The sequence below is a fragment of the Brachionichthys hirsutus genome, chromosome 13 (genome assembly GCF_040956055.1).
Source record: "Brachionichthys hirsutus isolate HB-005 chromosome 13, CSIRO-AGI_Bhir_v1, whole genome shotgun sequence".
Classification (NCBI taxonomy): Eukaryota; Metazoa; Chordata; class Actinopteri; order Lophiiformes; family Brachionichthyidae; genus Brachionichthys; species Brachionichthys hirsutus.
The window spans coordinates 1727627-1755485 of record NC_090909.1 but is presented as its reverse complement, the minus strand read 5'-3'; the positions used below and the strand labels follow the sequence as shown (position 1 = coordinate 1755485).

Sequence of the window (27859 nt, the reverse complement as noted above, 5' to 3'; positions counted from 1 at the left end):
GTGTGTGTGTGTGTCAGGGCTGTCAGTTTCGGTCTGGTAGTCAGCATAATTAGAAGTCTCTCTTTCACCCCCCCGTCTCTCCCTTGCTCTTTCTCTCACCCACCTCCTCTCATGTTCCCCTTCTATCTTTCTATATTCCTCCTCTTCCTCGCTCTCCCTCCACCTCTGCCTCTGAGTGATGAGTTTTAAATCATCCTTTCATTCTGAGCGCAATGATGAACGAGGAGAAAGCCGTCCTTTCTAGTCTGTTTATTCTGCTCTCCATCTTTGTCCTTATTCCACTCTTTATTCCCGCTCCTTGTAGCCCAGCTACTCGGTTTAATGAAGTGACTTCATTCAGATTAAGACGCAGTTATTTATTTTATTTTTTTCCTCTTATGTTTTGGAAATTTTCGTAAACCGTTAGCTCGAGTATAAATTGCGACGTAAGGCAAAGACTTCAGAATAAAGCTATACATGACACATCAACATGGTGGCTGTGAAACTACTGGATCAGGTTCAGGAAAAGAGGACTAAAATACAGATTGCTGACTTTTAATTTCTGCTAATTTGCAGTGTAAAGTTTTATATTGTGTAGGATCATCTTTACTTCATGCTGCATTCCCAGCCTCTCCAGTAAAACTTGACAAACTAAGAGGCTTTGTGTGAGATCCTGCCTTTCCCAGCAGAATAATCCATTCTTCTCCAGTAATAAGGCTCTGCCAAGAGCCTAACCCGGAACGTTGTCCCGATAACGGCCCTGCATGTCAACATCCTGCTTTTCAGGCTCTAGGAAGCCGAGCATCATTCTTGTTTCATCCCCCCCGCCATGCATGCATCCCCTACAGTAAACAAGACATGAACATTATTATCATGTAATCTGAGAAAAAGTGTTTTTTTCCTGTGTAACAGACATGCATTTTGTTTGTGTGTGTGTGTGTGTTCTGTTATATGACTGTGTGTCCCCCTTCAACATCTCAGCCCTGATTGGTTGTGAAAAACCAGAGATACCGACTCCTTAATTGTAGCACGGACTGCCATTTGTCATTCCAGCCGTCTCTTTGATGTTTTTTGGAATTACCTGAGCAAACGAGGTTTGGACAAACATGCTGTTTTTTTTTGGGGGGGGGGGGGGGGTTGGGCTTCTGTCCTGGATAATTGGTTGGAAAAGCATGCCGTCCCTGTGGCGCTGGCTGCCATGGTAAATAACGAGGCTCATAAACATTGAGGGCAGGGGGATTATCGTCCTGATTTGAGCTTTGCGCTCAAAGCAGATCAATTAAAGAGATGGTGCAGGTTGTATAAAGTACTTAACCCACAGACTTATATGAATCACCCACTCTACCAGACTCACTGTTTTAAATCAGGGGGCCCCAACCACCAGGCCATGCATTTGTTACCGGCGACACAGAAAGAATCAATAATTTATATAATTTCTGTTGTGTTGATTTGCATCTGATAGGTATTTTATTTTGAAAAAGGAACTTCTTTTCACACGTCATGATGCAAAATACAATCGAGTGTTGGTAATGGACAAATTATAAAGTAGCTTACGCAAGCCAAATGTAAAAGTTTGATTTTAAGCATCCGGTAAGAGCAATTGTCAATTATTTTTGTTTCAATTTGGAACCAATGGATTCTCCTGCAGCATCGACGGCTATTATATAAGGTTTAAATCCTTTTAGAATGCCAAATGAAACTGCAGAGTTGAAGTTCAACAGGAACAGAGGGATTTGCAACACCATCTCCTGGCATAAAAACCTAATATCAGGTCCAATATTTCAGTGAGTTGCCCCCGTGCTGTAATGTCCTTGAGCAGGACGATGCTAAACTCCTCTAAAGCTCCATCGTTTTCTGCTCTGTAAGCTGATTCTACAATCTGCCTCCCCCACGGAGAGGAAGAAAAGAAGCTGAGGCTATCAGGGATCAATACAATATAATAAAAAGCACTCCGGTACACAACATCACTCTATAGGACACTCCAAGGTTTGGGTCTAACACCTATGGTGTGTTTGATGTAAGAGGATCATTGGGATCAAAGATAATGATCCCGATGTGAACCGAAAAGTCCAACAAGATCAATTTCATTTACATTTCACAATTAAGGCATGTAGAAGAGATTTAGAAAAAGTACAGCAGCAGAATTAGCGTTGCTTCTAACACAGAGAATAAAACCGGACCGCACACACTTCTTAGTGACATTAACCGTTCTTTATGGTAATACTGATTTATAATGAATTTATAAACAATTTAACCTCGTTTTTAATGTTGCTAATAATTAGCTTCCATCCTTTAGAAGGACACAGGTTTAAATCCAAGTGACTGTGCCAGCTGTTTATTGATTTCACTCCTTATATCTGGTGGAACGGAAGCTCGGTGGACGGTTCCCGCCGGTCAAGCACCTTGGGTTCAACCATCCCAAGCTGAATGCAAATACCGGTCCGGAACAGAACCTGCCTTTTGCCATCACTGTGCGGGCAAATACAGTCCAACTCGCAGCAGCAATACTAATTCATGTCATATACTGTCTGAATAAATGTTGTCTCGATGCTTGCTAAGCTAGTTCATTCCAACACCGATGTAAAGCCGCATTTCTAGCATCGGTAGCCATTTTGGTTCTGTATCGTCTCGCCGAAAAGGCAGCAGCTGGTGTTTTCCCACAGTTTTTTACGGTCTACTAAATTGAAATAAAATGTTAAAATAAATCTAAATCTCTGTTTTCTATCCCGCAGGCTTCATCTACACGTGCGGCGGCACGCTCAAAGGCCGAAACGGCAGCATAGAGTCGCCCGGTTTTCCCTACGGCTATCCCAACGGGGCGAACTGCACCTGGGTCATCGTGGGCGAGGAAGGAAGTAGAATCCAGCTCATGTTCTTGTCATTTGCCATCGAAGAAGAATATGACTTTCTGTCTTTATATGACGGTCATCCGCATCCCGCTAACTTCAGGACCAGGTAGGACCAATAAAATATTTCAGAGCAACGTGCAAATCTGAAAACTGGCTTGGTGGTGAATTTAAATGTCTTCCTGTTTATTCATGGGGGATTTCCACACTTTATTTCAAGGACTTTCACACCAGATTAATGTGTCCCTCATTCTCTAATCTCCTTGAATGAGTAGCATGGCTAACACCGAGCAAACACTTGCTATGGCGCGTAGCCCGTTGTTTCTTATTAGCTTAAGAAGGATGGCGGATTGACTTTCCACTCTTTAAGCTGAGGCTATGAAAAGGTCCTTTGTCCTGTTGCCAGTTAATGATGAGCCGCAACGAACTTAAAATATAACCGATCATAACTTTTAATTGGACATTTTCAGCATTTGTTTACCACATGAGGACCACATAAATGTTTGGCCAAGTTGTCGGTCAACGGGGGTTTTGTTTAACGACAAAATCGTTTAGCAACGCGGTCTTTGGAACGTAACTCCGTCTTTAAGTGAGGACCACCTGTATTTCCTCTTCCTCCAGGTAGATCATTCACAAAATGTCATTTCCTGTTCCCATTCAGAATCCTAAAATCCAATTTTGTGAAACTCTTTGAAACTGTAAGAAAGCAACAACAACAAAACTATAGATTCACCAGATTAGCGACATGCACTCCGCGTTCCTTCTTTGGGGTGGGGCAATACCCGTTCGAGAGAAGACGAAGACGAGTTTAAGGGGGCAATAAATAAAAGAAGCGCAGATACTGCACATTGCCTTTGAAGGCTACTAAACTTTAATGGTGCAGTAATGGCTTTGATTATCTTGAGGGATACTGTAATACTATTGCCAGAGGAGAAAGAAATAACCCTATTGTCGGTGCCCATTTAGTGACACTGTGGTTTCCCTTTATTTATTAAACCATTTCATTTAAATGCCATTGCAAATACAACAACAAACACACAAGAAAAACAATCCCCAGTAAGAAACGCATTTCAGCGAAACGATTAAACTCTCCTTGCCCGTTGGTTTTATCAGGATAACAAATAGTGCCGAAAAGCATCTGCGGCCGCTGAGTCACGTTGGTGTTTTTAATTCTGCAATGATTTAATTATGAAGATGTTAAATTAAGCGTGAAATTCCGCGAGTGCCGGCCGTTGAAACGCTCAACGTTCTGATGGCAACGTGCCGGTCGAGCTAATCTCTGAACGTACCCGACGCCTCCCTCGCGCTCTCTCGTCCTTCACCGTGGAAGGTCAGATTTGTCGACGTGAAGAAGCGTCAACGAGGTAATATTTTGCTTGCCGAGCTGCACTGAAGAAGCCGTCGCAATTAGACCTGCTATTTGCTTGTTCACTGCTCGAGCTGAGGAGTATAAAAACAACTCCTTGTTGCCAGGAGAGAGAAACTGGAAAGAAGTGCAAACATTCAACACAACAGCATCCTGTTAAGTGAAGCTTCTCTTGCAGCTGCAGGAAAAAGCATGCGGGTCATGAAAAGTCATCCTCCTGTTCCCTTCCATAAGTTGTCGTCGGCTTCAGGAACCTTTCTTAGCCAATCCGGTAGAATAGAATATAACAGAATAGGCTTCTCCTACTTTTTAGGGTATTTCCACTTTTGCAGGACCGATAAGAGGAAAGAGAAAGTCAAAGATGTCCTCTGTGTTCTTATTGGCTGATCAGATTTCCTGCTTATCTGAGATAAAAGGAAAGGTGCTGTGTGTGTGTGTGTGTGGGGGGGGGGGGTAGATTTATTGGCTGCATAGTTAAACTCGCCCCACTAGTTCATCCAAATTACCACTGTCTCATTCTTTCTCCATTTTCTCTTCTCTTTTCTTTCTCACCCCATCGCTCTCTCTCTCCCTCTCTGTCTCTCTCACACACACAGACACGGACACACACACACACACACATACGGACACAGGGCAAAATGGTGATTAAAGGCCCAATCCATTAACAAGAAAATAGTAATTATAGGAAGAATGATTAACACGGATTACATAGACACACACGCGTGTGCTGACAACAGACACGCACACACACCGTGTCCGTCTGGGTGTCGATCTGAAGGTCTTTTGTCATCTTTTTGGGATCTTTTCAATTACAGCATCTGTAATTGCGCAAAACACATAACCTGAGCGGTCATTTCTAAACCTCAATGATGTCATTATCTGATCATCATCATCATCATCATCATCCCTGTCTACAGGCTGGGGTCAAATCTATTCATGGATAATATAAAGAGACTTTCATGTTAATTCAAATGAATTCACAGACCGAAGGAATCCTCTCAGAGAACTCGATGTTCCCGGCTGTGATGGAGCGCCGTGAATGTCTCACCTGCACCCGGTTGCACGCCGACACCAACGTCACAGGATGAAATGGACAGTTTTGTTCCATTTTAGTCGCCATTTGCTTTTTGTTGCAGGTGAAAACCGACCTAATGGAATTTCTTTGTCCTCCAAAAGCTGTCCCCCCCCCCAATTCTCATAAAAATCATTAAACCGGCGATGCTGTTTAAGTGAATTCATTCCAAATCGAGTTACCCCATGCGGCGTCTCGAAAACGTTAAGTTGGGAATACCTGGAAGAATTACGAGGAAAATAAGGATGTAATCGCACTAACTAACTTCCACTCCACTTCTCCCCGGGGGTTTTCATAATTACATTGCTAAAATGTTTTAATTAGGGCAATTCAACTATTTAATGAAAAATGCTTTTTTCCCCCGTTAAGTTGCATCATCGACTGATTGTGCTCTTTGTCGTTTCATAATCACCGTTGCGTACGAACGACTGTATGAGCTTAATATGCACGATTTTAACACGCCTCATCGGGTCCGACAATAAATCTGGATGCTAACCTGCACCTTTAAGACGAGAGGAGAAACTTACATTGTCTTTTTCTTTCTGTGACATTAACAATGTGGTTCTTAGTCACTTAACTTTTGTTAAACTTTCCCTGATATTAAACTTTCGCTGCTAACTTTCCTTTTGGCACACTGAGTTTGCACAGACCACAGAGCCGCGCTGTTATCCTCCAGCTTCCTGGTCACACTTTGAGGATGAATCTTATTTGTTTTAATTGCCGCGTGGGCACAAGAATAATGCAATAAAACCATAATGGCTCCGACACGGGCGTGCATGCTGACGTGCTTATTAACAGATGGAGATGCACAAAGAATTGAAAGCTGGTAAATGGGTGACAGGGAGGCGGCGGTAAGAGCCTCCCGAGGTGCGCTTGATTCATCCAGAGGGACCCCTCAAACAGACAGTGTGACATCCTGAGGTTCAATCTGTTAATTGCCTTCATTAGATATTTGTCACATCATGTCATTGTGATTTATTCCTGATTATTGGAATAGAAATGCCAGTTTGTGTTTTTTTGTCATTTCTGATGATATAAATGAAGTTGTTCTTCAGACTAGCGATTCGGACTGGAGATATAATTACGATGAGTTGAGCCTTAATAAACACTTGAACGTCCATATTTTTATGTTTTTTAGGATAGACAGACTTGATCGCCTCGTTTCTGTGGAGCTCGAATTTACTTTGCATTTCCACCCGAGCCAGTTTCCTTTCTGTCATCGAGTCGGTGCGTTCGATGTCTTCACACGCTGCCACTGGAAATGACCGCCTTCCAGCAACACACTGGTGTGGAGAGCTTTTCAGCGGGGATGGACGGACGGATGACAGACAAGGGCTGAACGATGGGAGAGACGATATATCCTGGATTTATTAGCATGGATCATTATATGGAATGTAAATGCTAATTTTTTCATAGCGGTTAAGATGAAAATTTTATTCAAAAGCAGCTGCAGCGAAAAAATAGGACACGGGATTCTGAAATCAAATCATAACGGGGTTTTGGAGTGAGTTAAATCAATCCATGGGAAACAAGGGTGTGTCTCAGAAGGATAACCGAGAGCGGATCAAAGCCTTCCGATGCTTACAGAAACACTACATTCAGACTCTTTTGTGATTTACAGGAACTTTCCCACCCAGAAACGGAAAATCTGGTCTTGTTTAAAAATGCATGCCCGTGGAGACACGCTCCGATGAGGAGGTGTTTACAGCAACCCACATTTCAGTGAAAGACAAGATAAAATCACAACGAAAAAAAATGACATTTCGGATGCAAACAGGCCGTCAAGTTCTGCCAAGCAGGTTAAAGATTTGATTAAAGTTAATAACACTTCATTAACATGATATTAGTATTCAGTAAGTGTCTTGATTGGAACGCCAGGCAAGTCGAAGGTAAAATTAAATTAACATCATAAACTCCATTCAACGTGTGAGCTTAGTGTTGCTTTCAAGTTCAGTGGGAACATCCGCCACGGCGTCCTCAAAGATGGGCACACCTGAGATCTATATCCGTGCATCCCAACAGCCACACAAACACGCTTATCAAAGTTATAGCAAGGTCACATTATGAATTTTTAATCGATGCAATCAATCAGTGGGTGCAGTCTATCTCCTGACTTTATTTGTTTCATCCAGCAAATCCACGTTTAAACCATTTTGCAAGGTAAACTTCATTAGTAAGGATCCGCGTGAGCAAGCTCTATCCATCAGTGAATGAGCTCACATTTGATTTGGATCCGCTTTAAAATTCTCTTCATCCGAGCTGCATGAAAGCTGATGGTAAACAAACTATAATATTCGTTCGCGTTAGGGTGCATTCATTTGAAGATTGACAAATGGAGCGTCCAGCCGTGGTCGGATTTATCCGATGGAACTCTGCGGCTCATTTTAAGGTGAGAGATGGAGGATGAAAGTTAAAGACCAACGCTTAGTTCATTATTATTATTACCATTGTTACCAGTAAACATAACGAAGACGCTCTGTCTGCAAACTACAATCAGTACTGAATGTGGGACAGAACAATGTGCACAACCCTAATCATAATTATTCGATATTTTACCGCCCGTCATTTCCAGACTATTTATAATAAAGTCCATTTCAGGTGTGCCATTGGAAAGAGGGACAGACGAGGCTGCTTTTAATCTGTGCTCAGGCGGGTTACATCACAACCACAGAGTTTACATTCATCACCAGGATGATCGAAGGCTTAATATGTGTGTTTGCTTTCCTCCAGTTAATTGACGCTGTGGAAACCGGGGCCCAGAATGCCTTGCAGCCAGCCACACACCAAAATAACACGGCAGTGTGTCACAGCGCTTCTGTTAAATCTCTCCCGCTTCTCCCGGCTTGCCACACAGCGGCTAGTTTACTTCCTCTTTCCTGTTTTCCACCTGACCCACTTAGTGTTTGCAATCCTCCACAGCACCAATTTTACACCTGGCTAAGTAACGCCCACCCAGCCCCCGCGAGACACACGGGTGTCAGGCAAGAGAAAAACAGACACAAACACACACCCACAAGGCCACGACAGCACCGTGTCATTGGTTTCCAAATAAGCAAATACCATCCCTGACTCTGGGGTCAATATTCTTGAGTGGAATTCGGAATACTGTGGAGATTTTTTGGGGGGGAAGAAAGCAAGTTGTGTTTATGTAGATTTGTGTGTGTGTGTGTGTGTGTGTGTGTGAGCGGTTGAAGTGAGTGTGAAATGAGGTGTGTTTACCCCTGAGGTAGTGATATTTCATCTCTTCCTGCATCAGCTCTGCCCTGTAGGGGGTAAGAGAGGTGTGTGTGTGTGTGTGTGTTTGTTGGAAGTTTCAAAGAGCTTTGCTCAGGTTAAAAAAGACAGGAAGGAAGAGAAAAATAATATTTTGACTTCTCTGCATCCTTTCTAAGGTCGTCTCTTCCTACATGCTGCGCTGTCTGAGACTCAGGATGCATTGTCATTTTACTATACTGTATGTTTTGCAGTGGAGAGAATCATTCGCAGTCGAGAAATTAAATTGAACGATGGATAAACTGTCTGAGAATTGAGAAGACAGCGTGAGGCGATAAGAGGTTTTGGTACAATACGTTAAATAATACATTTAAGTGACATCCCTCCACAGGAGTGCTTTCAAATCAAGATTTTTAATCAAAAAACATGTGAAGACGTGGTTGAACACATCCGGTAACACATTCCAGATCAGAATGGCCCCACGCCTCTCTCCCACCCCGGCAGTACAAGTTTCGCCTCTTCCCAGCTCAAGACGATTTAACAATCAAAGTCACGCACAGTTTGTGGCCTGATTTCTCTCTCCATGCTTCAGATATTTCAAGTCTTGAGACGCTTCGGGCACCGACACTCTCCATCGCACTACTGGTATTGCTATTTAATGATCAAATAACATACAGTCGGACCCACTGAGCAAGAATCTCCCCGGGCTGAGGGAGGGCATCTATAACAGTGTCACAACACCAGCCCCTCTCATGTCCTCCCTCACTACGTCCATGCATCTTCTCCAGGGTCGACCTCTAGTCCTGTTCCCTGGCGGCTCCATCCTCAGCATCCTTCTAACGATATAGTCCCCGTCTCTCCTCTGGACATGTCCAAACCATCGAAGTCTGGCCTCTCTGGCCTCATCTCCAAAACGTCTAACCGTCGCTGTCCCTCTTATTGCCTCATTTCTAATTTGTCACTTTTCCAGGACCCTGGTAAGATTCTGCTTGTTCTAAATGTTCATCTTGTAAACATTTCTCTGTCGAAATAAAAAAATATATATTGTTTTTGTGTTCAAAACATGGAATGTGAAAGCATCACAAGTCCAATGAATCAGAGCAGACAGGCGATGCCTTCCCCCCCTCTGGCACACCCGAGAGCTGCAACCCTTCCCCTTCAATACTTCTGATTATTTGCCTGGCAGTCCACCTCCAGTCGTTGGCTGAAACGTACCGTGGCGTGATGGGGAATGTATAAAAGTCGCACACCCTACCTTCGGTATTTTTAAGTTGTCACAGAGAGAGCAGCGGTTGATGTGCTTCCTGCACCATATTGCTTACTGTGGCATTCCGTTTAACACAAGCAGCACATTTGCCTCAGGCTAACCCTGCAACCTGCAAACCATTGAGCGTCATATGCACTTACATAGAAAGCACGACGAGAGTCTATCTGTGTTGCCAATTGTTTGCTTTGTAATCCGTCTAAAGGCAAGGCCGAGCAGAGACGTGGCTTTTTCTGCAGGACTGTGGTTGTCCCTGGATTGCATCACTGGACTACCATGAGCACGGCAGCATTACAGCGTTTATTTCAAGTGGGAACTCTCTGTGATGTCTGCACTTCAGCCAGATGGTCTTTTATTGCATTTTTTTTGTGTCTAGTTGCACTTTCATTGGGTTGTTATCATTTTTGATGTGGTAGCCACTTCGCTAGCTCACTCTGTCCTTTCTGTTCGATGTGTGATGAAGCTAGATTGCTGGTAGTTTGCCTCCAATTCAGCGGCTGCTTTATCGTCTTAGGTTTGTTTTCCCTTTCCAGTTCCCACTTTCATTCCCATTTTGACCGTCCGAAAGGGGAACAAAATGTTATAAATCTAATTGTTGGTATACTTCATGAAATTTCTTAAAATGACAGCTGCTCCATCGTCAACAAAATATATTTAACCCCCTTGACACTATTTCAACGTCATAACTTCAAAGTCAGTTCTCTTGTGTCTCTAGATCACACTCGTGTGATAAGACAAACAAGGAATACAATTACCCAAAAACAGCTTAATGCATGATGACGTCCCAAAAATAGAAATCTAGTAAGTGGCAGGTGATGCTGATACTCTTTAATCCCAGTCTTAATCTGTGAATTTCGGTTTTTGTTTCATATAATTCCTGTATTGAGCCAGTCATTTGCATCATCTCTCTTTCTCTGACTGATTCTAATTCACTCTTTCATCTCCCTGCCTCTTAATGTCTGTCTCTCAACCCATCTGCGCCTCTCTTTTCACAATAATAATTCAACACCCCACCCCATCTATTTCCCTCTCGATTCTTCCTATAAATGTCATTAATTCAGCCACGATAACAGGCTTTGTTCTTTTCAGCACAGCCTGCTGCAGCCTATAATTATAATCGTTACAATAATGCTAACAGTGTCGTACAATATTCAAGAGTCAAATCCCGTGGTGATGCGTCTCTCTTGAGTCTTTGTTGCTCTTGTTCTTTGTGTCACGTCTTGGCCACCGTAGAGATTATGCCCGTGTTCCGTACACCTGGGGCTATCTTAATAGATTCCCGTCTAATGAGAATAAAAGGACGCCTCTTCACATCGGATACAATAACCTATCTGTTACAATGAGCGAATCTGCATACTAACTGCCTCCCGGCAAACGGCGAAAGGCAAAACTGCTATTTCAGTTCATGTCACGTGGACGTCTTCATGCAGGGTTTCCTCCAGAAAAAGCCTCGGGCCTGGCGAACAAGCATCTTATTATTTTATGATTATGAAGACAAACATGTTTAAACAAAAGGAAACAGATGAAATGAATCTGACAGACAGGCCTTGCTGATCTAATCTGAGTTGTGTTCTGCTTTTCAGTTAACGTTCAAACTACTACTGGGCATCGAAAGGTGAAGCGGATTCTTTGTGATGACCTCAAATACTTTTCCAGTGGATCGGGAAACGCCAGAAAATACTTTTTTCGGTGTTCCAAAGCTGCGGCTTTTGCCAAGTGACGCGACGCACTCATTTTTGTCGGATTCGCTTGCATTTACTACGTGTTTTTCCTCTCACTCAACCTCAGGCCATTATAGCGCCACTATTTCAAGTGGAGTACGGGGAGCTTCTGAACTATTCCCAGAGACTAGTGGTTGTAATTTGCAGTTGAAATTGTTTTAGGGGCAGATTCCGATGAAATAGCATTGAGCCCTGTGAGTGGTTTGCATAAGCTATAAGGCAAATCTGTCAGGAGGAACTTTTGAGATGTGTTGCATTGATTTCTGTTTCTACTGGAGGCAGTAACCGAGTGTTCCATGATGTTGTAGCTGTAAGCAACATTCTGCTAACTTTAGATAATAACGCTTTCTGGGATGTCTCTGGATCAGGGGTCGACAACCTTTTTCATTGTACAGCTTTAGTATGTCTCTCGCTTGTGCTGAAAAAGGTCTCAAAGAGGTTGTTGTCACACAACAGGCCTTCCCCCCCCCCTCATTTAAATTTCAAATTGGACATTGACACCCCAAATAAAAAGACTTTGATTACTGATTTCTGATGCGTGATGCGTGGCCCTGGACGAATCCACCTCATTTTGAAAAGCAGGCTAGTGACAATCAGGCCAGTGCAACAAGTCAGCCAATATTCCTCTGCTCTGTGCAATACTGACAGACCTGCATGTAGATGTGTGTGTCCATGTGCATCTGTGTATGTGAAGCTCCAGTAATCTCAGGGGCTAAGCTGGTAATCCCTTGAAGATGCCCATTAGTCCCTTGACACCCACACACACACAACCGAGGGCAGTCACCCAGGTGCTCCTCAGGGACGGATCAGCCACGGAGCCGGACTATCGTTCCCCCCGGAGATAGGGATGGGGACCCTGGTTGGTGGTACATAACGATTAAAGACAGGGAGACAGAGGCAGCCAGCCGGATGGGGAGAATAGCAGGGAAGGCGATGTTAAGAGGCGAGGAGGCGACAGGAGGGGAGAAGGTGCAAAGGTATAAGGAAGAGACAGAAAGAAATAACAAGGTTTACAAGCAAAGGGCACCGTTATGTTCTCTCTTTCTGCTCGCCGACCCGGCCTCGGCATCGGGATGCTGTTATCTCTGGAAGACAAAGCTCTGTGATATCTTCCTGTCCAGCGTTTTGACAAGCGCGTCAGATTTCTGTTAAGGTTGCTTGCTGTGTTTTTTTGTCCCATCTTGTACAGCGAGGATAGTGTTTTTTTTTCAGAGCATCCCCCCTACTGATGTTTTTAGTCATCTCTCTCTCCCTGAAATGTCATCATCTGATTTGTGCAGCACCGTTCCTTTGATTCGGTATCGGCGAACAGATGATTTGCCCGAGCCAAAAATAGACTTCCTGAAAAGTTAGTCTTTGTTCCTGAGATGCTACTGTTCCCTCAATAAAAAATACAAATAAAGCATTCATTTGTATTTTGTAAAACCCACATTTACACATTTTTTTCTTCCGGGAGGCTACGTGGCATTTGTTAACACGATTTCCTCTTGGAGTCTCGAAGCCGTCTCCGCGGAGTTTAGCAATGAATTATGTGGGCAGCGAGAAGCATCTTTTTCTCATTACATGATAACAACCACACCGAAGCTCCACAACTGTGAGTCATTCAGTTTGAACAGTGAACCCACCGGTGCTCCATGCTGATGTGGGAAGATGGAGGAATTATTCCCTTTAGTGTGTCACATAACACAGTTAGACACAGCAGCAATGACTCATTCTCGGTATGTCGTTTCTCTTCCCACCAACATTTCTGCACAGAGTGCTCGAGATGGTAATTCAACTTAGCTCAGCACTGCTTCATTTTTAATATCCTTGTCTTATTCTTTCTCTTCCTGTTTTGGACTTCCATGTGTTCCAATCGGACCGATAGGCTTTCATGGGTCCTCATTTTGACAGGAACGTGATTGGAAGCCCTGTGAGGTGTGACATCGTCATGATAGGCCAATCAGAGGCAGATGTGGGCGTGTTTTGGTGTTCTATAGTTGAATGTATGAAGTAGTTTGGGGAAAGGCTGGAAGCTAGCGCTGCTTCGACATTAGTTTAAGTTGTTTCCCTGGCAACCTAAAGCCCAATTACTCAAATTCTTGAAGCGCTTGCGTATTAGATGAAACAAACAAGATGTAAAAAGTGACAGTGACGTGTCTTGAAATAGTTTTGACTAATGATAATTACAAGCCTTATTATATTCACTTTTAAATGTGACTCGTTTTATTAGCGTGGATGCTAATATAAGGTGTGCTTTTCTGCCTTTTCCCCATCCTCCTCCTCCTCGCTCGGGTGTTACAGTGCATAACCTTCATCTCCGTTTTCACGCAGACGTAAGCTCGATTTATTTTTTCCCAGCCTTCACACCGAATGTTAAATATTTTACTTTGCGTTGAAACGCGGTATATACGGCTCTCTGCGGGGAGCCATTCGGCATGGCACAGTGGCTGGGCATGATTTTAAACTGATTTAAAAAGATCATGCACCAAATAAATAAGGAATGCTGATGCTGCTACGCTAATAGCTGAAGGAGTGATGATATTACAGCACATGCAGACCAGATGATTATAACGCAGCACACTTTACTGCACTTTTCCCCCAAAAGATTTGATTTTGAATGGTTTGTCAGAATCTGGACCGACTGCTTCTCTTCTCACTCCGTCTTTTGTGTTATTCTTTTGCGAGGAGAAACTGTAATCAATATGTAATTGGAGAAATATTAAGTGAGGAAAATACCCCTAAATGAAAACCAATCATTCCTGTTTTAAAAGAAAATAACTAAGCGCTGCGTCGCTCCACGGAGCGTCTCTCTCTCTCGAGGCGATGATTTGTGTGGATCTGGATAATTAAGGCTGCATATGAGCATTAAAGTTCTTATAATATATATGCATATCAATTATTTGTGATGCTGCAAAAGAAGAATCTTGAGTTCTCGGCCTTCCTGTTGGCATTCCGTGCAACCAATCCGTGGAATTTCAGAACCACATTTATGACGCAATAATCTCACATGTCGTAATTCGCTTTTAGTAGATCATTTCACCACCTTTATCGTAACAGAACCAGGAAGCGGAGCAGGCGGAGGAGGAAACGGGAGACCTGAAGGCCAGGATGCAGACCGACTGGGAACAATGTGTTCCTCCCTGCTCCGTTGCTCCCTCCATTATGCCTCGAGACGGGAATACAAGAATTCAATTAAAAGACCATGTAGCGACCTTAACGCACATGCACATGCCTGAACACATTCATTGTTGATGTACCAATTAATCAATGTCTGTCATGTGGCCATTCTGGCCTATGTATCCTCAGCGGACCGTGTGAATTCTATACAGCGTGCATGTGTGTGTGTGTGTGTGTGTGTGTGCGTCTGTGAAATACCATTCTATTCTGTAATGACCCTTGTTATTCCCAACCCTCAAAATGTTGTGCGCCACGACAGGCCCTCTAATATCCCTTTTTTGTACGAGAGCACGTGTGTTTGCGTGTGTGTGTGCGTGTCCGAGTCATTAGTGTGCAGCCTGTGTTGCTAGCGTTGTGCTATTAAACTGGCCTGAGCCGTGGGGCTAAAGCTAACGTAGCAGGATACACTCAATGAAACACTTAGAAACACAACACACACACACACACACACACACACACACACGGGCATTTTAGTGTCGGCTGGATGCGAAAGCTGTTTTATAGACGATAGTTAAATCTCGGATATTTAGTTAAGGTTGTAATTTATTCTCACACAATAGCAAATTAAAGTTGCGGAGTACCGATGTCTGCACAGACGCAGCAGGAGTTCCCGGCTCATCGGCACAGATCATGTACGGTTTTTACCGCACAGTCCCAGTCATTTACTTCCAATCCAGTGTGTGTGCGTGTGTGTGTGTGTGTGTGTGTGTGTGTTTCCCATCATATATCTTCTCCAACATATTCACCATCCCCTCTCATCCACTCTCTCCTTCTTGTCTTCCCCTCCTTCCATACATCTTCATATTGAATGACCCTTTAAGGCGCTGTCAGCCCTGACACTTCCCCTTTAAATGCCAGCGGACACATGCGATCCGTCTCGACCTATCAACAAAATACAGGCACCACCCCCCCCCCCCCCCCCCCCCCCCACACACACACACACCGATGTGCACGCATCCCATTCCCGTATACGAGTTTATTTTCTCCCTTTCTACGTATGCATGTCAGGTTTAATAATAAGTGATGGGGGTGTGTGTGGGGGGGGGCAGCAACAGCCTAAAAGGCTTCAGCTCAGGTGGGAAGCAATCACTATCTATCCAAAACAAATAAGAGAGCGCAAAGATAAAGATGGAGCGAGGGTGGGAGGCGTCAATTTAACAATGCAAAGATATTTATTGGCGGAGGGAAACCACGTCAGGAATCCTCGTCTGCCGCCAAACCTGTTCAGGTTGAGGTCGGCTGGCGTCGCTGCGTCTGCTGGCGTGACAGCGATCCTATTTTTAAACCCGTGCAAACTTGCTGAATTTAACGGTTTACGTTCCATCGGCGCCGAGTTGCTTTTCAAGAGTAATGTTCATCCGAGTCTCCGGCTGACCCTCCGGTGGTGGACAAGGAGGTCAAGCCACCATTCAACGCAGTCAGGATGTCTCTCCTCGGGGGGGCACCGAGAGGAGCTGCGGCCCTGGTCACCTCCAAACCTCCGAGTGACACACACGACTCCCCTAGGCCTCCCCCATCCTCACCTCTGCCTGCCGTTCTCTCTTTCGCTCTCTTTTGGGGTCTAGTTAGTGTTTTATTAAGCTTTGGATATTTCAGGGTGGTCGCCTCTCTCTCTCTCTCTCTCTCTCTCTCTCTCTCTCTTTCAGATGAATGGAACCGGTCAGTGATGTGTCAGAGTGACCTGGCCCAGAGCCCCTTGTGTATTTATTACCTCCACCAGACAGACTTGGGGAAGGTCATGTGATCCGTGCCATTTGTTGTTTCTATGTTATTCATGGTAATATGGCATCACCATAGCAGTATTGCACATGCTGAGCAATTTAATGGGCCTCTAACCGTTCAGGGTTGGAAGCAAATGATTGATTTACAGGAGACCGGTGACTATTGACCAAATGCACTGTGTGTGTGTGTGTGTGTGTGTGTGTGTGACTCAGTCTAGTGTTGTTAATCAATCACTCTCTACAGACTGAACTTTGAAAGGAGAGGAAAGTAGATCTGGATTGTTTCGCTCAGGTTAAATTCGAAAGTTGAGCACTGAAGATGGATGGATGGATGGAAGGGTGGATGGATGGTGAATTAAATCTATAAAATCTCAAATCTAAATATTAAGAACTTCTCATATGACAATGCACCGCCTCCACTGATTCATTAAACAACTGATTAATTAATAGGGAAGGTTTTGGCTCCGCCCACGGCGCTCTGCTGTTCAGTTATATTTGCAGAACAACTTCCTGTGAGGAGCGCTCGCTGCTGTCATGATGTCACGCACGACTTCCTCTCGACTGCCACGCCGGTCGCGTTTGACATTAATACAGCAGAATACCCTTTCATAATAAGCTTCAGAGCATCGTTTCTGATCAATAACAAAATAAAATCATTACGACGCCCTTGTCACATCCAGTTATGGGTAACCATAGCTTAATGCCTGAGAGGAAATGTCACAAATCTCACGGCTCCTCTTAAAACGAGTCGCTGATGTAACTTCTCCTGGTAATAAAAAGGCTGCATGGGTAATGAGTCATTGGTGGAAGTCACAGCTATAAATAGAGGAGGATGTCTCCTCATCGAGAAGACAGGCAGGGAAAAGAGGAAGAGGAGGAGTAGCGGGCCGACGGCCTTTACGTATAGATGGGTGGAAAGTAAATAACCGTTATTTCTAAATGCGAGACAACGTCTTAAATGCATATTCCAATTGTGTCCTATATTTATTTCATTGATGTTTATAGATTATCTTCTTGTATGGCAGGAATAATTGTGAAAAATGTACCCCCCCCGTTGGCAATAAAGTGTCCATCAGATAAAAGGGAAGAAGAAAAAGAGAAGTGGAAGCAAAGAGGAGCTCGAACAATCGCATTAGCCGGATTGCATGGTTTCTTTTTAGAGAAAATGAATGGAATGCTGTGTGTGTGTGTGTGTGTGTGTGTGTGTGTGTGTGTGTGTGTGTGTGTGTGTGTGTGTGTGCATGTGTGTTTGCTAGTTCTACACTGGCAGCAATTTCATCTAAGAAATCCTCGCGGTGCCCTGAATTCAAACTGATCTTTGTTCTTCCGTATTTTTACTGATGAATGCCTTTTGGAACTTATGTTGAAGCGAAATATGGAAACAGTCACCTTTGACCTCACATATCTGAGCAAAAGCATGCAGCCGAGGAAGACTTGGGGGGGGGGGGGCGTGCAAGAAATGCTGAATTTTAGGCACAAACACAACTGTGAATAATAAAAAAGTAAGCTACATAATGTTAAAAGGAGGGATGCAGGCACCGGTGTGCGTCAAACGCTATGGCAACGCCGCCTGAAGTGACAAGAACTAACCTTACCCATAGTCCCCTTTGTCACATTAAAGCTACAGCGAGCTATTTTAGCACATGCAGCCCGACTGGATTTGTACATTCATGCTAGTCATCTGCGTGTTTGTTGCAGATGATGGATTAGCAGGCTAGAATGTGACTGATGCCGCTGCTCCGTATAATTCCGCCATTACCAAAAGGCTCCAGCCGCATTAGCAGCACCCCCCCGGACCGGCACGGGGCCGACCCTGATCTGTATGTATGCGGAAAACGCAAGACGGATTGACTTGGAAGTAACAGAGAAACATAATTATGGCTAAGCGTGCAGAAAAGTAGGACGAATCACAGCAGGGACACGAGTTTGTGACACCTGGCCTGAAATGACGAGCGAATAAAAGAACAAATAACGGAGATCAGGAATTCTAGAGCAGCCAAGCTTTATCTCGCTGAGCAGCTGCAGAGAGAAGGCAACAACTGATGCACTTCCTGTCTGTCACTGTTAGCCTAGCGTAGCAGTCAAAAGGCTGCTCCTGCTTTTCCATCCAGTAACACCAATCGGTTTAGTTACTATTTATATCATAAATAACCTAATTGAACCAATGAAGTGTCTCATATACACTTAAAGGGATAGCGCCTGCATGCGTATATTAATGGATTAATACCAGGACAATAAACTAACAAATTAGCACATATGGTACATGTGTTAACAGTCGCCCCTCGTTTATCGCGGGTGTTACTTTCCGTCCTCTCCCGCGATAGGTGAATATCCGAAGTACCCGACACCATGTTTATTTTACATGTATTTTTACCTTCATGAACCCTCTCTGCATTGTTATCAACCCACCCGCTAAAAAAGCGCAAATTAGACAGAAATGCGAACGACTCACACAGCGATGCTAACTGGATGAGCGAGGCGAGTAGCATGCCGCGTACAATCTCGCGTAGCTGCGCCAGTTCTCCCTCAAAAAGTAAAGTGGTTTCATTCTCATATCAGCATTTCTGCTGGTGCTTTAAAGCTTACGCTTTATCGTATCTGCCGAGGCAGATTACAGAAACATTCTCCCCTGTAATGTTGATAACATTAGCATAGCTGCGATGCATGCGTGGGAAGGTGCAGACATCATTATCTAATGAGGTGAAGTCACACACTGTGATTTATTAAGAGCATATCATACTAGTGGGCTATAAGGACAGGCAAAAAAAGAATTCACTGAAATAAAAAGGAAGAACAGCAAATATTTATTAAATGAGTTTCTCGTAGCCTGGTTTTATGGAAACTGGGCTACTCAAGAAATGCAATAGAAGAATCTCTAAAAAGGAAAGCAAGAGAAGCTACTTTTCCTGGACCAGAATCAAAAAAACTAAAAGTAAAAACACAAGAAATCGAATCAAGGAGATAAAAGCTTTTCACGTGCAAAATAGTGGATGGAAAAATGAATATGAAAAGTGAAGGTAGGAGGAGAAGGAGTCCAAGTTAACAACTGAAGAAAAATAAGAGGGACGGGGAAAGAGTTGAGACGGGGAAATTGGAAGACGAGAGGAGAGATTAGGACCGAGTGAAGAATTAGTACAGTTTGAAAAGGTGGAGGTGAGAGTGAAAGAAATAAAGGGGAAGGGAAGGGATGAAAAGATGTGAGGAGCCGTGATAAAACAGGCCCACAATGAAGGATAAAAGAAGAGTAGGAGTGGGAAAAGATGAAAGAAGGGCTGAAAGGAAGAGGAGACGGGGGGGCTGAGAGAGGGCAGGTTCTCCAAGAATAGTGTGGTTGTTTTTCTCTGATAGAAAGTTTAATACATTAAGATGTGAGGCAGAACGAAGGACGGGTGCAAGAAGAGGGGAGGGAAATACAGAATCAAGTCGAATCCCCAGATAGTGGGGATGAAAACGGTATTTTAAAAGGACTCTAATGCAATCAGTGACAAATTAGATTTTACTTTTAAAAATCTAAACGCTTTCGGTTGAATATCAGAAGGAAGACAAAAAAAAAAAATCTCACCAACGATTCACACGTCGGCACAATGTTGGTTGTCAAATTAATTTAACATTGTCTTCCGTTCTCTGCTCCGGGTTCTTGTTACTCTTGTTAGCATAGCGTTAGCTTTCAGAATGCATCGATGGGATGGAGCAGAGAGGAAAACTACAGATTGATGCCGGAGGGAAAATGTAGGTGCAGGATGGTTAAAGTGAATGTGGGCTCAAAAGAAATGTGATATAGAAAAATGAAAGCAAAAAGATCAAAGAATGTATGTCAGAACCAGAGGACAGAGGTGAGAAGGAAAGGATGTGAGGCCAAAAAAAAAAAGGTGATGGGGACTTAAAAAGAAAAGGAAGCCATATGAACTCCAAGGAAAGAAGGAGGGGAGAAAAGTTTGAGGTGGATGTAACCCACGGAGAGAACAAAATGATGTGGAGAGGACGGGTGTGAGGGCAGCAGAAGTGAAGGGGGGGTAAGAACAAAGTCCAAAGTCAGGAAGTAAGGAAAAGGAACACCACAACCTACAGGTGAAATTTCATGTAACCGATTAACGTGCCTGTCCTTTGTTTTTGCTTTGTGTTAAAGCGGCTACTTCTAATTAGTTTCTTCTCTGCGTTTCTACAGGCTAACAGGCTTCCAGGTTCCTCCCCCTGTCACCAGCACGGGAAATGTCTTCTCTTTGAGGTTGACCAGTGACTTTGCCGTCTCTGCACATGGCTTCAAACTCAACTACGAAGGTAAAGAGCGCTTGTATGAGTTTCTGTCGGGACGTGTGAATGTTGGCATTCCTGGTCACAACCTTTTTGGCATCACCTCCATTAGGTTACCCAAAAAAAAGGCGAGGGTATCGACAGAAGCCCCGTTGCCCCGTTGCCCCGTCAGACTATCCTGAACAGCACAATCCCATTTTCACCTTTTGCAAACTTCCAAGCCACTTGCAGCAGCTATAATAGCTCAAGACGGTGCTAACTTTTCCATGCATCTTAAATGTTCAATCCTCTATATGACTGCATTGCATCTTCATGCACCGCTGGATAATTAACGGGTTACCTTTGTCTCCGTGCGGACAAAGAGCGAATCATTCCTGCCCAGCTCCTTCGGCAGCCGCAAGTTTTCAAGAACCGTCTTGCTTACAAGCTCACCTCACAATTTTTGACTCCTTCCCACTCAGAAAAGTAAAAGGACTCTCTTAATGGGTGACAAGTTCATTCCTTTTCAACACTGGAGAATGTCAGACTAACCGGAGAGAGGAGAGCATGGGCAGAGCGTGACACAAAACGGAGGGCACTCAAGGCTCTGAATTATAGACGGATTCAGGCAGGCGGGCTTTTGAGGTAATTCTTTCGCTATGCCGGAACACCTAAAAGCTGGGATACTGCAAATTGGTCAATTTTAACTCTCAGTTTTAAGTCTGCCTTCTCTTTCTGGCAGCGTGGCAGAAAGAATTAGGCAGCATTCATCAACGGTGTTAATGTTTTATCAATGAGATTACACATTTTAATGCAGAATAAAGCCGGAGCCGCTTCCCACCTTTTTCCTGGAGGGTCTTGGTGAAGGGGAACATTTCAGAGATCAAAGGTTGAAGTGATGGTTCAAATTAGAACCCGCTGTGCACCTACAACCAAGTCCTGTGTGCGTTGAAGATTTCAGATTAGATTGAGATTAGAAAGACTTTGATGTCCTCAGCAAGGCTGTTCGTTCCGTAGCGTAAAACAAGAGGGGCAACAAAACGAGGACATAAACATGCGGATCTTTGAGACCTCAACGGCCTGCGGGGTTAAAATACATGCATATAATAGACTGCAGCAATGTCAATGCCAGTTAAGGAATATTACGGAATGTACTACAGATGAGTGGATGGACGTTTCTCGAAAAAATCTGCCAAACAAAACTCGTGCTTTGCATCCATCTGTCTCAAACGCCGCCGCCGCGCCGTGTGATCGGATGCCTTCTCTGCTGTGCGACTTTATTTATGTCTCGAGGTGATGCCGTAACTTCTGAACTCTTTCACCAAAAGCCAACATGTCACAGCAGGAAGAGCACGAATAACGAAAGGAGAGCTGGAATTCCGTTTAGCCGCTTCGGTTTCTGAGTCCTGGCATTGTTCGCGGCGGTTCGCTGTCACACTGCACGAGTCTCCCGGGACCTTGAATAGGCCGCTGCCGTCATTTGATTAGCGACACCGTTGTGCGCTCTGCCGTGACATTTCAAAATGGCTGCTGTGAAAGGGAACTACATCTGGTGTAATGTTTGATGTGGATTGGACGTTTGTGAGCCAGTTGTTTTGAACCAAAGAGAGCATTTTAAATAATAAAAATTACATTTATTTGACTAAGAATTAATATACTTTCCAATTTGGCGCCCGAGGGGCTCGATCATATTGAGCGTACTGGGAGCTGTTTGTTTTTTCTCCTGGATGACCTTCGACGAGACTCGTGGAGTGGCTGGATGTCCAGGTCACCTCCCCGGGAGGGGTGAGGAACACCTGCGTGAATGTCAGGACCGAGGTTTCCCAGCAGGCCATTGCATTTCGCCGCTTCAGATGGTCGATGTCTCGTGCGCCGGATACCTCCCATGCCGCCGATCGCATTTGCCTCGCTTTAAACCTGCACACACGTCTGAGTTTATGCGCATTTGTGCACGGCTGTGCGTTTTGGGCGTCTTGGATTGTCCAGGCAGGCGGCCCAGATTTATTCGCTGGCACGCGTTTCTGTTAGCGACTTGGCTCTAGTTCATTATACGTGCATTTGTGTGTGTTTGTGGAAGCAAAGATGGAAAGAGTTCGCCCCCAGTAAGAGCGTCCAGGGGAATAATCTGCAGAGCCCCCCCCCCCCCCCCCCCGCTGCTGATACATTCAGCTGGGTAACTCGAGAGCGAGGGGGGAGTGGGTGAGGAATGGAGGCGCGTCACACTTGGCATTTGTCTTTTTACATTCAGCGTCTTGCACCATCCACACCACGGAGCTTCACTTACAGAGAGTTCCCTTTGCTCCAAGGGAACGAATGATCCACCCCGAGTTGGAGAGTTCTTGGCAAATCAGCCTCGGCCCATGTAATCCTTCTGCCTAATCTGTTACTGGAGCCATTTCAGATTTTAGATTTTCACAGGCGACGTTTTCCGATACATTGTGAGGTAAGAAGTGAGTCGAAAATAGCCGTTCATCGTCATCATGTTTGCTGTGAACCGTTTTTATTTACGAGTATAAAATATTTTCAGTATAAAAATAGAAACATGCGACGCTAGGTTCGAGACATTCGTCGGTTGCGCGACAGCACCCCCTACAGGACACTGCAGGGGGTGCGCTTTGCCTCATAGCTACTCTCTGTTGGCATGAACTCAAACATGACAGCAGAGGATTCCCGTGATCCATGCATCCATGCGTGTCAGAGTGGATTTACTCCAGAGTAGAACCAATCAGATTTATCTAAATAAGATGTGTCAATTAACAAATGTTGGTGAGTGCGCTAATCTCTGTGTGCTAGCTGATATAGCCTGTTTAAGATAAACACACTATATTACAATATCTACTACTGTTTTTTTTTTTTTTACGGAATAAACACACAGGTATTGAATTAAGCCCAAAAAATTGTGTCATTGTGTTGTTTTTAACTTCTAAGTTTGTTTGTCGGTCATGAAAATAAACGTAGATAGAAGATAATATTTCCAGACTGCGTATTTGTGCTCGACCGCTTTCCCCGTTGTCCGATGTCTGTTTCAATCCTAAAAACGAACTGTGCATTTTAATCTGCTCGAGCAGCAAACAACACATTTCATTTATCTTTATTTTGACTCAAAATGTTTATTCTGTACCAGATGGACTCAATTAGAGCATGAGAGCAAGATGCGGATTAGTGAAGGATCAGAAGCGATGCAGAAATTTTGGGGGGGGAGGTTTTTGTTTTTCTTTACCAGACTGCTGCGATGTTAGCATCATTTGAGCCTGCGGTGAGGAATTCTCTCCGGACATGGAGTTATTCCACGCGCACCACACTCAGCGGTGACCCCGGGGCAGTCAGATTAGACGCCGGAGGGCTTTCCCTATCCCACCCGGACTGTGAACGCCTCAGGACTCCTCCGTTTGGAGCCAAGGGGGAGCCGAGTTACGTGGCGGTGAAGACCGACGTCTGTCCCGTCTTGCTTTACCTGCTGCGACCGAACCTCAGAGTCCGGATATATGCTTTTGGAAAGAAAAGAAAAAATGAATGGATAAATGGATGAACAGTGGGATCAAAGACAAGAACTACGGGACAGAGGTCTCGTACGAACCGTATTCACGTTGTAAAACAGACATGGAAAAAGGTTAATTGAACGGTCGCCGCGTTGGGAGGAATCTTTCCAGCCGCCGAAGCCAGAGGTGCAGAATCTGTTTGGTGGGACCCACTTTGATGTTATTGTTGGACTTCTTGAACATTTCTTCCTGGTTCCTCAGAAGACTGTCAGGTTATAAGTAATTCATGGGGCAGCATATACCATGCAGTGTATAATGTGCACGTGTGTGTGTGTGTGTGTGTGAGAACCGCAGATAGAAAGACACTGATGTATTATTAAGCTTGATGTCGAAGGCAGTTTGATATTGTGCTGATGAGAGGGAATCACAGAATATCCCAGCTCTTACACACACACACACACACACACACTTGCATAATGTCCTTCCTGTTGAGTTGTTCTTTATGTTCTTTATCTTTATTTCTCCTTCATCTTCATCTTCACTCATCATCTCCTGCTCCACAGGTTTGTCTCTTAATTCCACAGTTTGACTCTTTACATAGCAGCCAGGGGAAACAATTGAGGTTTGGCATGTAGACCTCCAGTGTGGGTCCTACCATTATTGTAAGTAGTGTGTTGTGAATCCTGGGCTGGGGGGGGGGGATGCTGTTGTCACGCCGCTGCGAAGCCGTCGCTCTTCACACACAGTCTTTGAATGATGCTGCCCCCGAACTGAGACGTCCTCTAGAGATCGGAGCATCTACCATTCATTGATGAACTTAACATCAATAAATGGAGGAAGCGCGTCACCGTCGAGCGATGTCACCAACGCTGCGTCACACGGCTCTCTCGTGCAGCAATGAGAAACTCGTGCTACACCACTGACGTGAATATTTAATGAAATCGTTTAAAGAGGAAGGCGGAGCTAAGCGTTTCTACTCGGCAGCTGCTTATTTGCATGGGAGACACACCTCCGAAGATATGCAGTCATCAGAGCGGTATTTGGTGCATGCATGAGGTGCGGAGATGACATTTTTTTAAAGGGGTTTTCTCACATCTCAATTGAACGGACGCCTTTCATCGACGGGGCTTTTTCCAGCTCTTGGGTGGATTGTACTTTGGGGCTGAATAACATTTTCCCATTGACGGCGGCGAACACGAGCCGTCAACAATGAATCCTGAGCCGACCGCTTCATGCGTGGCCACTTGAAGGAGAAATGTGAATAATTTGTACAACTGAACGGTTTCTATGAGGGGAAACGCCGGCGCCGTATTGAGCCGTCTCACTTCCAGTAAAGGGCTGGCATGAATATTTAGAGGACGACTCCGCCATTTCTTTCTCTGAGGGCCCGAATCTCTTATCAGCACATGATTGATTGATTTTGACTCCAATGGCATTGACTCGGCCATGATCTGAGTGTAAAGTCAAGTGTGTGTGTGTGTGTGTGTGTATGCCATCGAGGCTTTGGCAGCGGCGCCTCTGATCTTTATCAAAAAAAAGACCAGAGGGGGACGGAGCATATCCAGCGGACTATTTATCAGCCCATCTATCTACGTTTCTTTAACCCAGATGCTTCCCGTTTGGGATAGGTAGGACGGGCAACACGGAGGTAAGCGAAGTAATTACTTCAGCATCACGCCAAGCTCTAACAGACACCAACGAGCATGGCGTGAACTCCTCGGTGTAAAAGAGAGGGAGTGGGAAGGTACGTGGAAAAACGAGTGACATTACTGCAGCTCATTATCTGGATCATTGGATTTAATTTTTATAATGGTGGAGCACAAAAAAAATAAAGAAAAGAAGAAGCTGCCAAAGCTCCCGGGGTCAGCCGCTCAATGACTGTCATCGCGACGGATCAATTTGATGTCTGGATAATGTAATTACATCAAATGGCTGCCAAACATCTCAGCGTCTGAGCGGACCGGACCCCGAGAGCAGAACCCGCCACCGAGGGAGCTCCGTTTTCCCATCCTTACATTGCACCTAAAGGCAACAGTCAGCGCTAGTTTAACCTCCAAAATGTGGCTCCCTCGAGCATCGATGTCATTTCCGCTTTGGTAATGATCAGGATTCATCTCAGTAACTTGACCGAATTGACAAAATGTATTGATTTTTGTCCAAGAATTTTAAGCATCATCCCCAAAGTTAGAAGCAAAAGCATCTTATCTTGTAACCGTCCCTCGAGTCAGTGGACGGATTTATTCTTCCTGTGGTGCAAAAGCAATGCGTCAGTGCGGGATTCTTTAAAAAAATAAACCAGGAACTCTTATGAGCTTGAATAGATGTTTTTACACAAAATGACACTTCATCTCACGAGGCGTTCATCACGACGGTATCATTTCAAATGTTTGATTATTCGGTACACGATCCAGCCAATCAAACGGACTTCCTCCGGGGTCGCCACCTCGTCCCATCCAATCAGCTCCCGCTGCCAAGCAGGAAGGAATGTCCCCTCATTGGCATAACCAGAAAATCAGCAGGGCTGCGCTGACTCAGCGGTTTCTCCCGCCTCTCGAGTCAGACGGCGCCTCAGGGGCGGCGTTGGGACACGATGTCTCCGACACTGCGAGCCAATCGTAAAGAGTCTTCACCGTCCAATAAAACGTCAGGGAGCACAGACGTAACGATCTCATACCTCCTTGAGCGGCTCCGTATCAGCAGTCTAAATAATTAATGGCATTCTATCGGGTATTACTCTCAATATTTAATCGTCCAATTAATTTTTCAGACGACGACCGGCTCCGCCTCCTGCAGCCTTGTGCTCAGCTTTCCTTCAGCAGGTTTTGTCATTTCTCTCCCACTGCTTTTACCGTCTTCACCGCCGTCTCCCGGATGGAACCGCAGCCATTGGGCGAGGCGTCGGCTGATAAATCGCTGCTAGCTTTTGTTCCAGTAATAACGCGCTAACTGCATTTCCTCCTTCTGAAGCTGACGGCTCGATATGTGGCGCAGTCGCCAGTTCGAGGCTCTTCGCAGCGGGTGCATTAGCGCCAGGTATAATGACGAGGCGATTGATTTAGATGAGCGGCGCCAGGTGTTGTTAATAGAAGCGTTCCCACTCCTTTCACAGCGCTCGCCGTGGAGCGACGCCTTAATTGACGAATGTTAATTCATTAAATAACTTGTCGTTTGCAGGAGTCGCTCGGCTTTAGATAGCGCTTCCAGCCTGTTTTATTTTTTACTTCTTACTTTTTAGGTTAATTTTGTGCAGAGATTTATTTATTTGGTTGACAGGAACAAGATAAAAAAAATGAGAGGATGATAATTAACAATTATGGCGTTGAAAGAGGTTGTTGTTGTTGTTTGAAGAATATTGCCTGCACAAAAACAACCCCAGTGTAATTATAGGACGCTCAAGATGTATATCACCACCCAGGAAAGGTCTTGTCATATAACAGACCGTCTGTGTTGTCGTGGTTTTGGCTCTCATGCCTTTATAACAGGAAACAAGATGGCGGCTTGCCGGTAAGAAGGCGGAGCCTGGATGGTCACCAGCACCTATCCGAGGGTCTTCTACCCATCTGGCCTGATGTGTGTTGTGTTTGGGGTGACGGGCATGAGAACGGGTCAAAGCCTCCGGGTGAAGTTTGAACGGGAAGAAGTTCAAGTTGATCGGTTAGAAATAATATCCGCATTGCAACGATACGAAGCTGATCAAGCTTTGCTTTGATCGAGCGTTGGATCAGATATCGAAATCAATAAAATACAAAAACCGCAGCAGCTTTTCCCATAAAGCCGAGGAATGTCGGATCTTTTCCTGAGAATCAGGT

The 27859-nt window shown here is 44.6% G+C and overlaps 1 protein-coding gene across 1 annotated transcript in view; it reads left to right on the top strand.

Moving 5' to 3' along the window:
* Positions 1-27859, top strand: part of LOC137903138 (CUB and sushi domain-containing protein 3-like) — a 180189-nt gene that overhangs the window by 44073 nt on the left and 108257 nt on the right. The window contains 2 exon segments of the mRNA XM_068747273.1: positions 2712-2934; positions 20507-20619. Coding sequence (XP_068603374.1) covers positions 2712-2934; positions 20507-20619 — 336 coding nt within the window.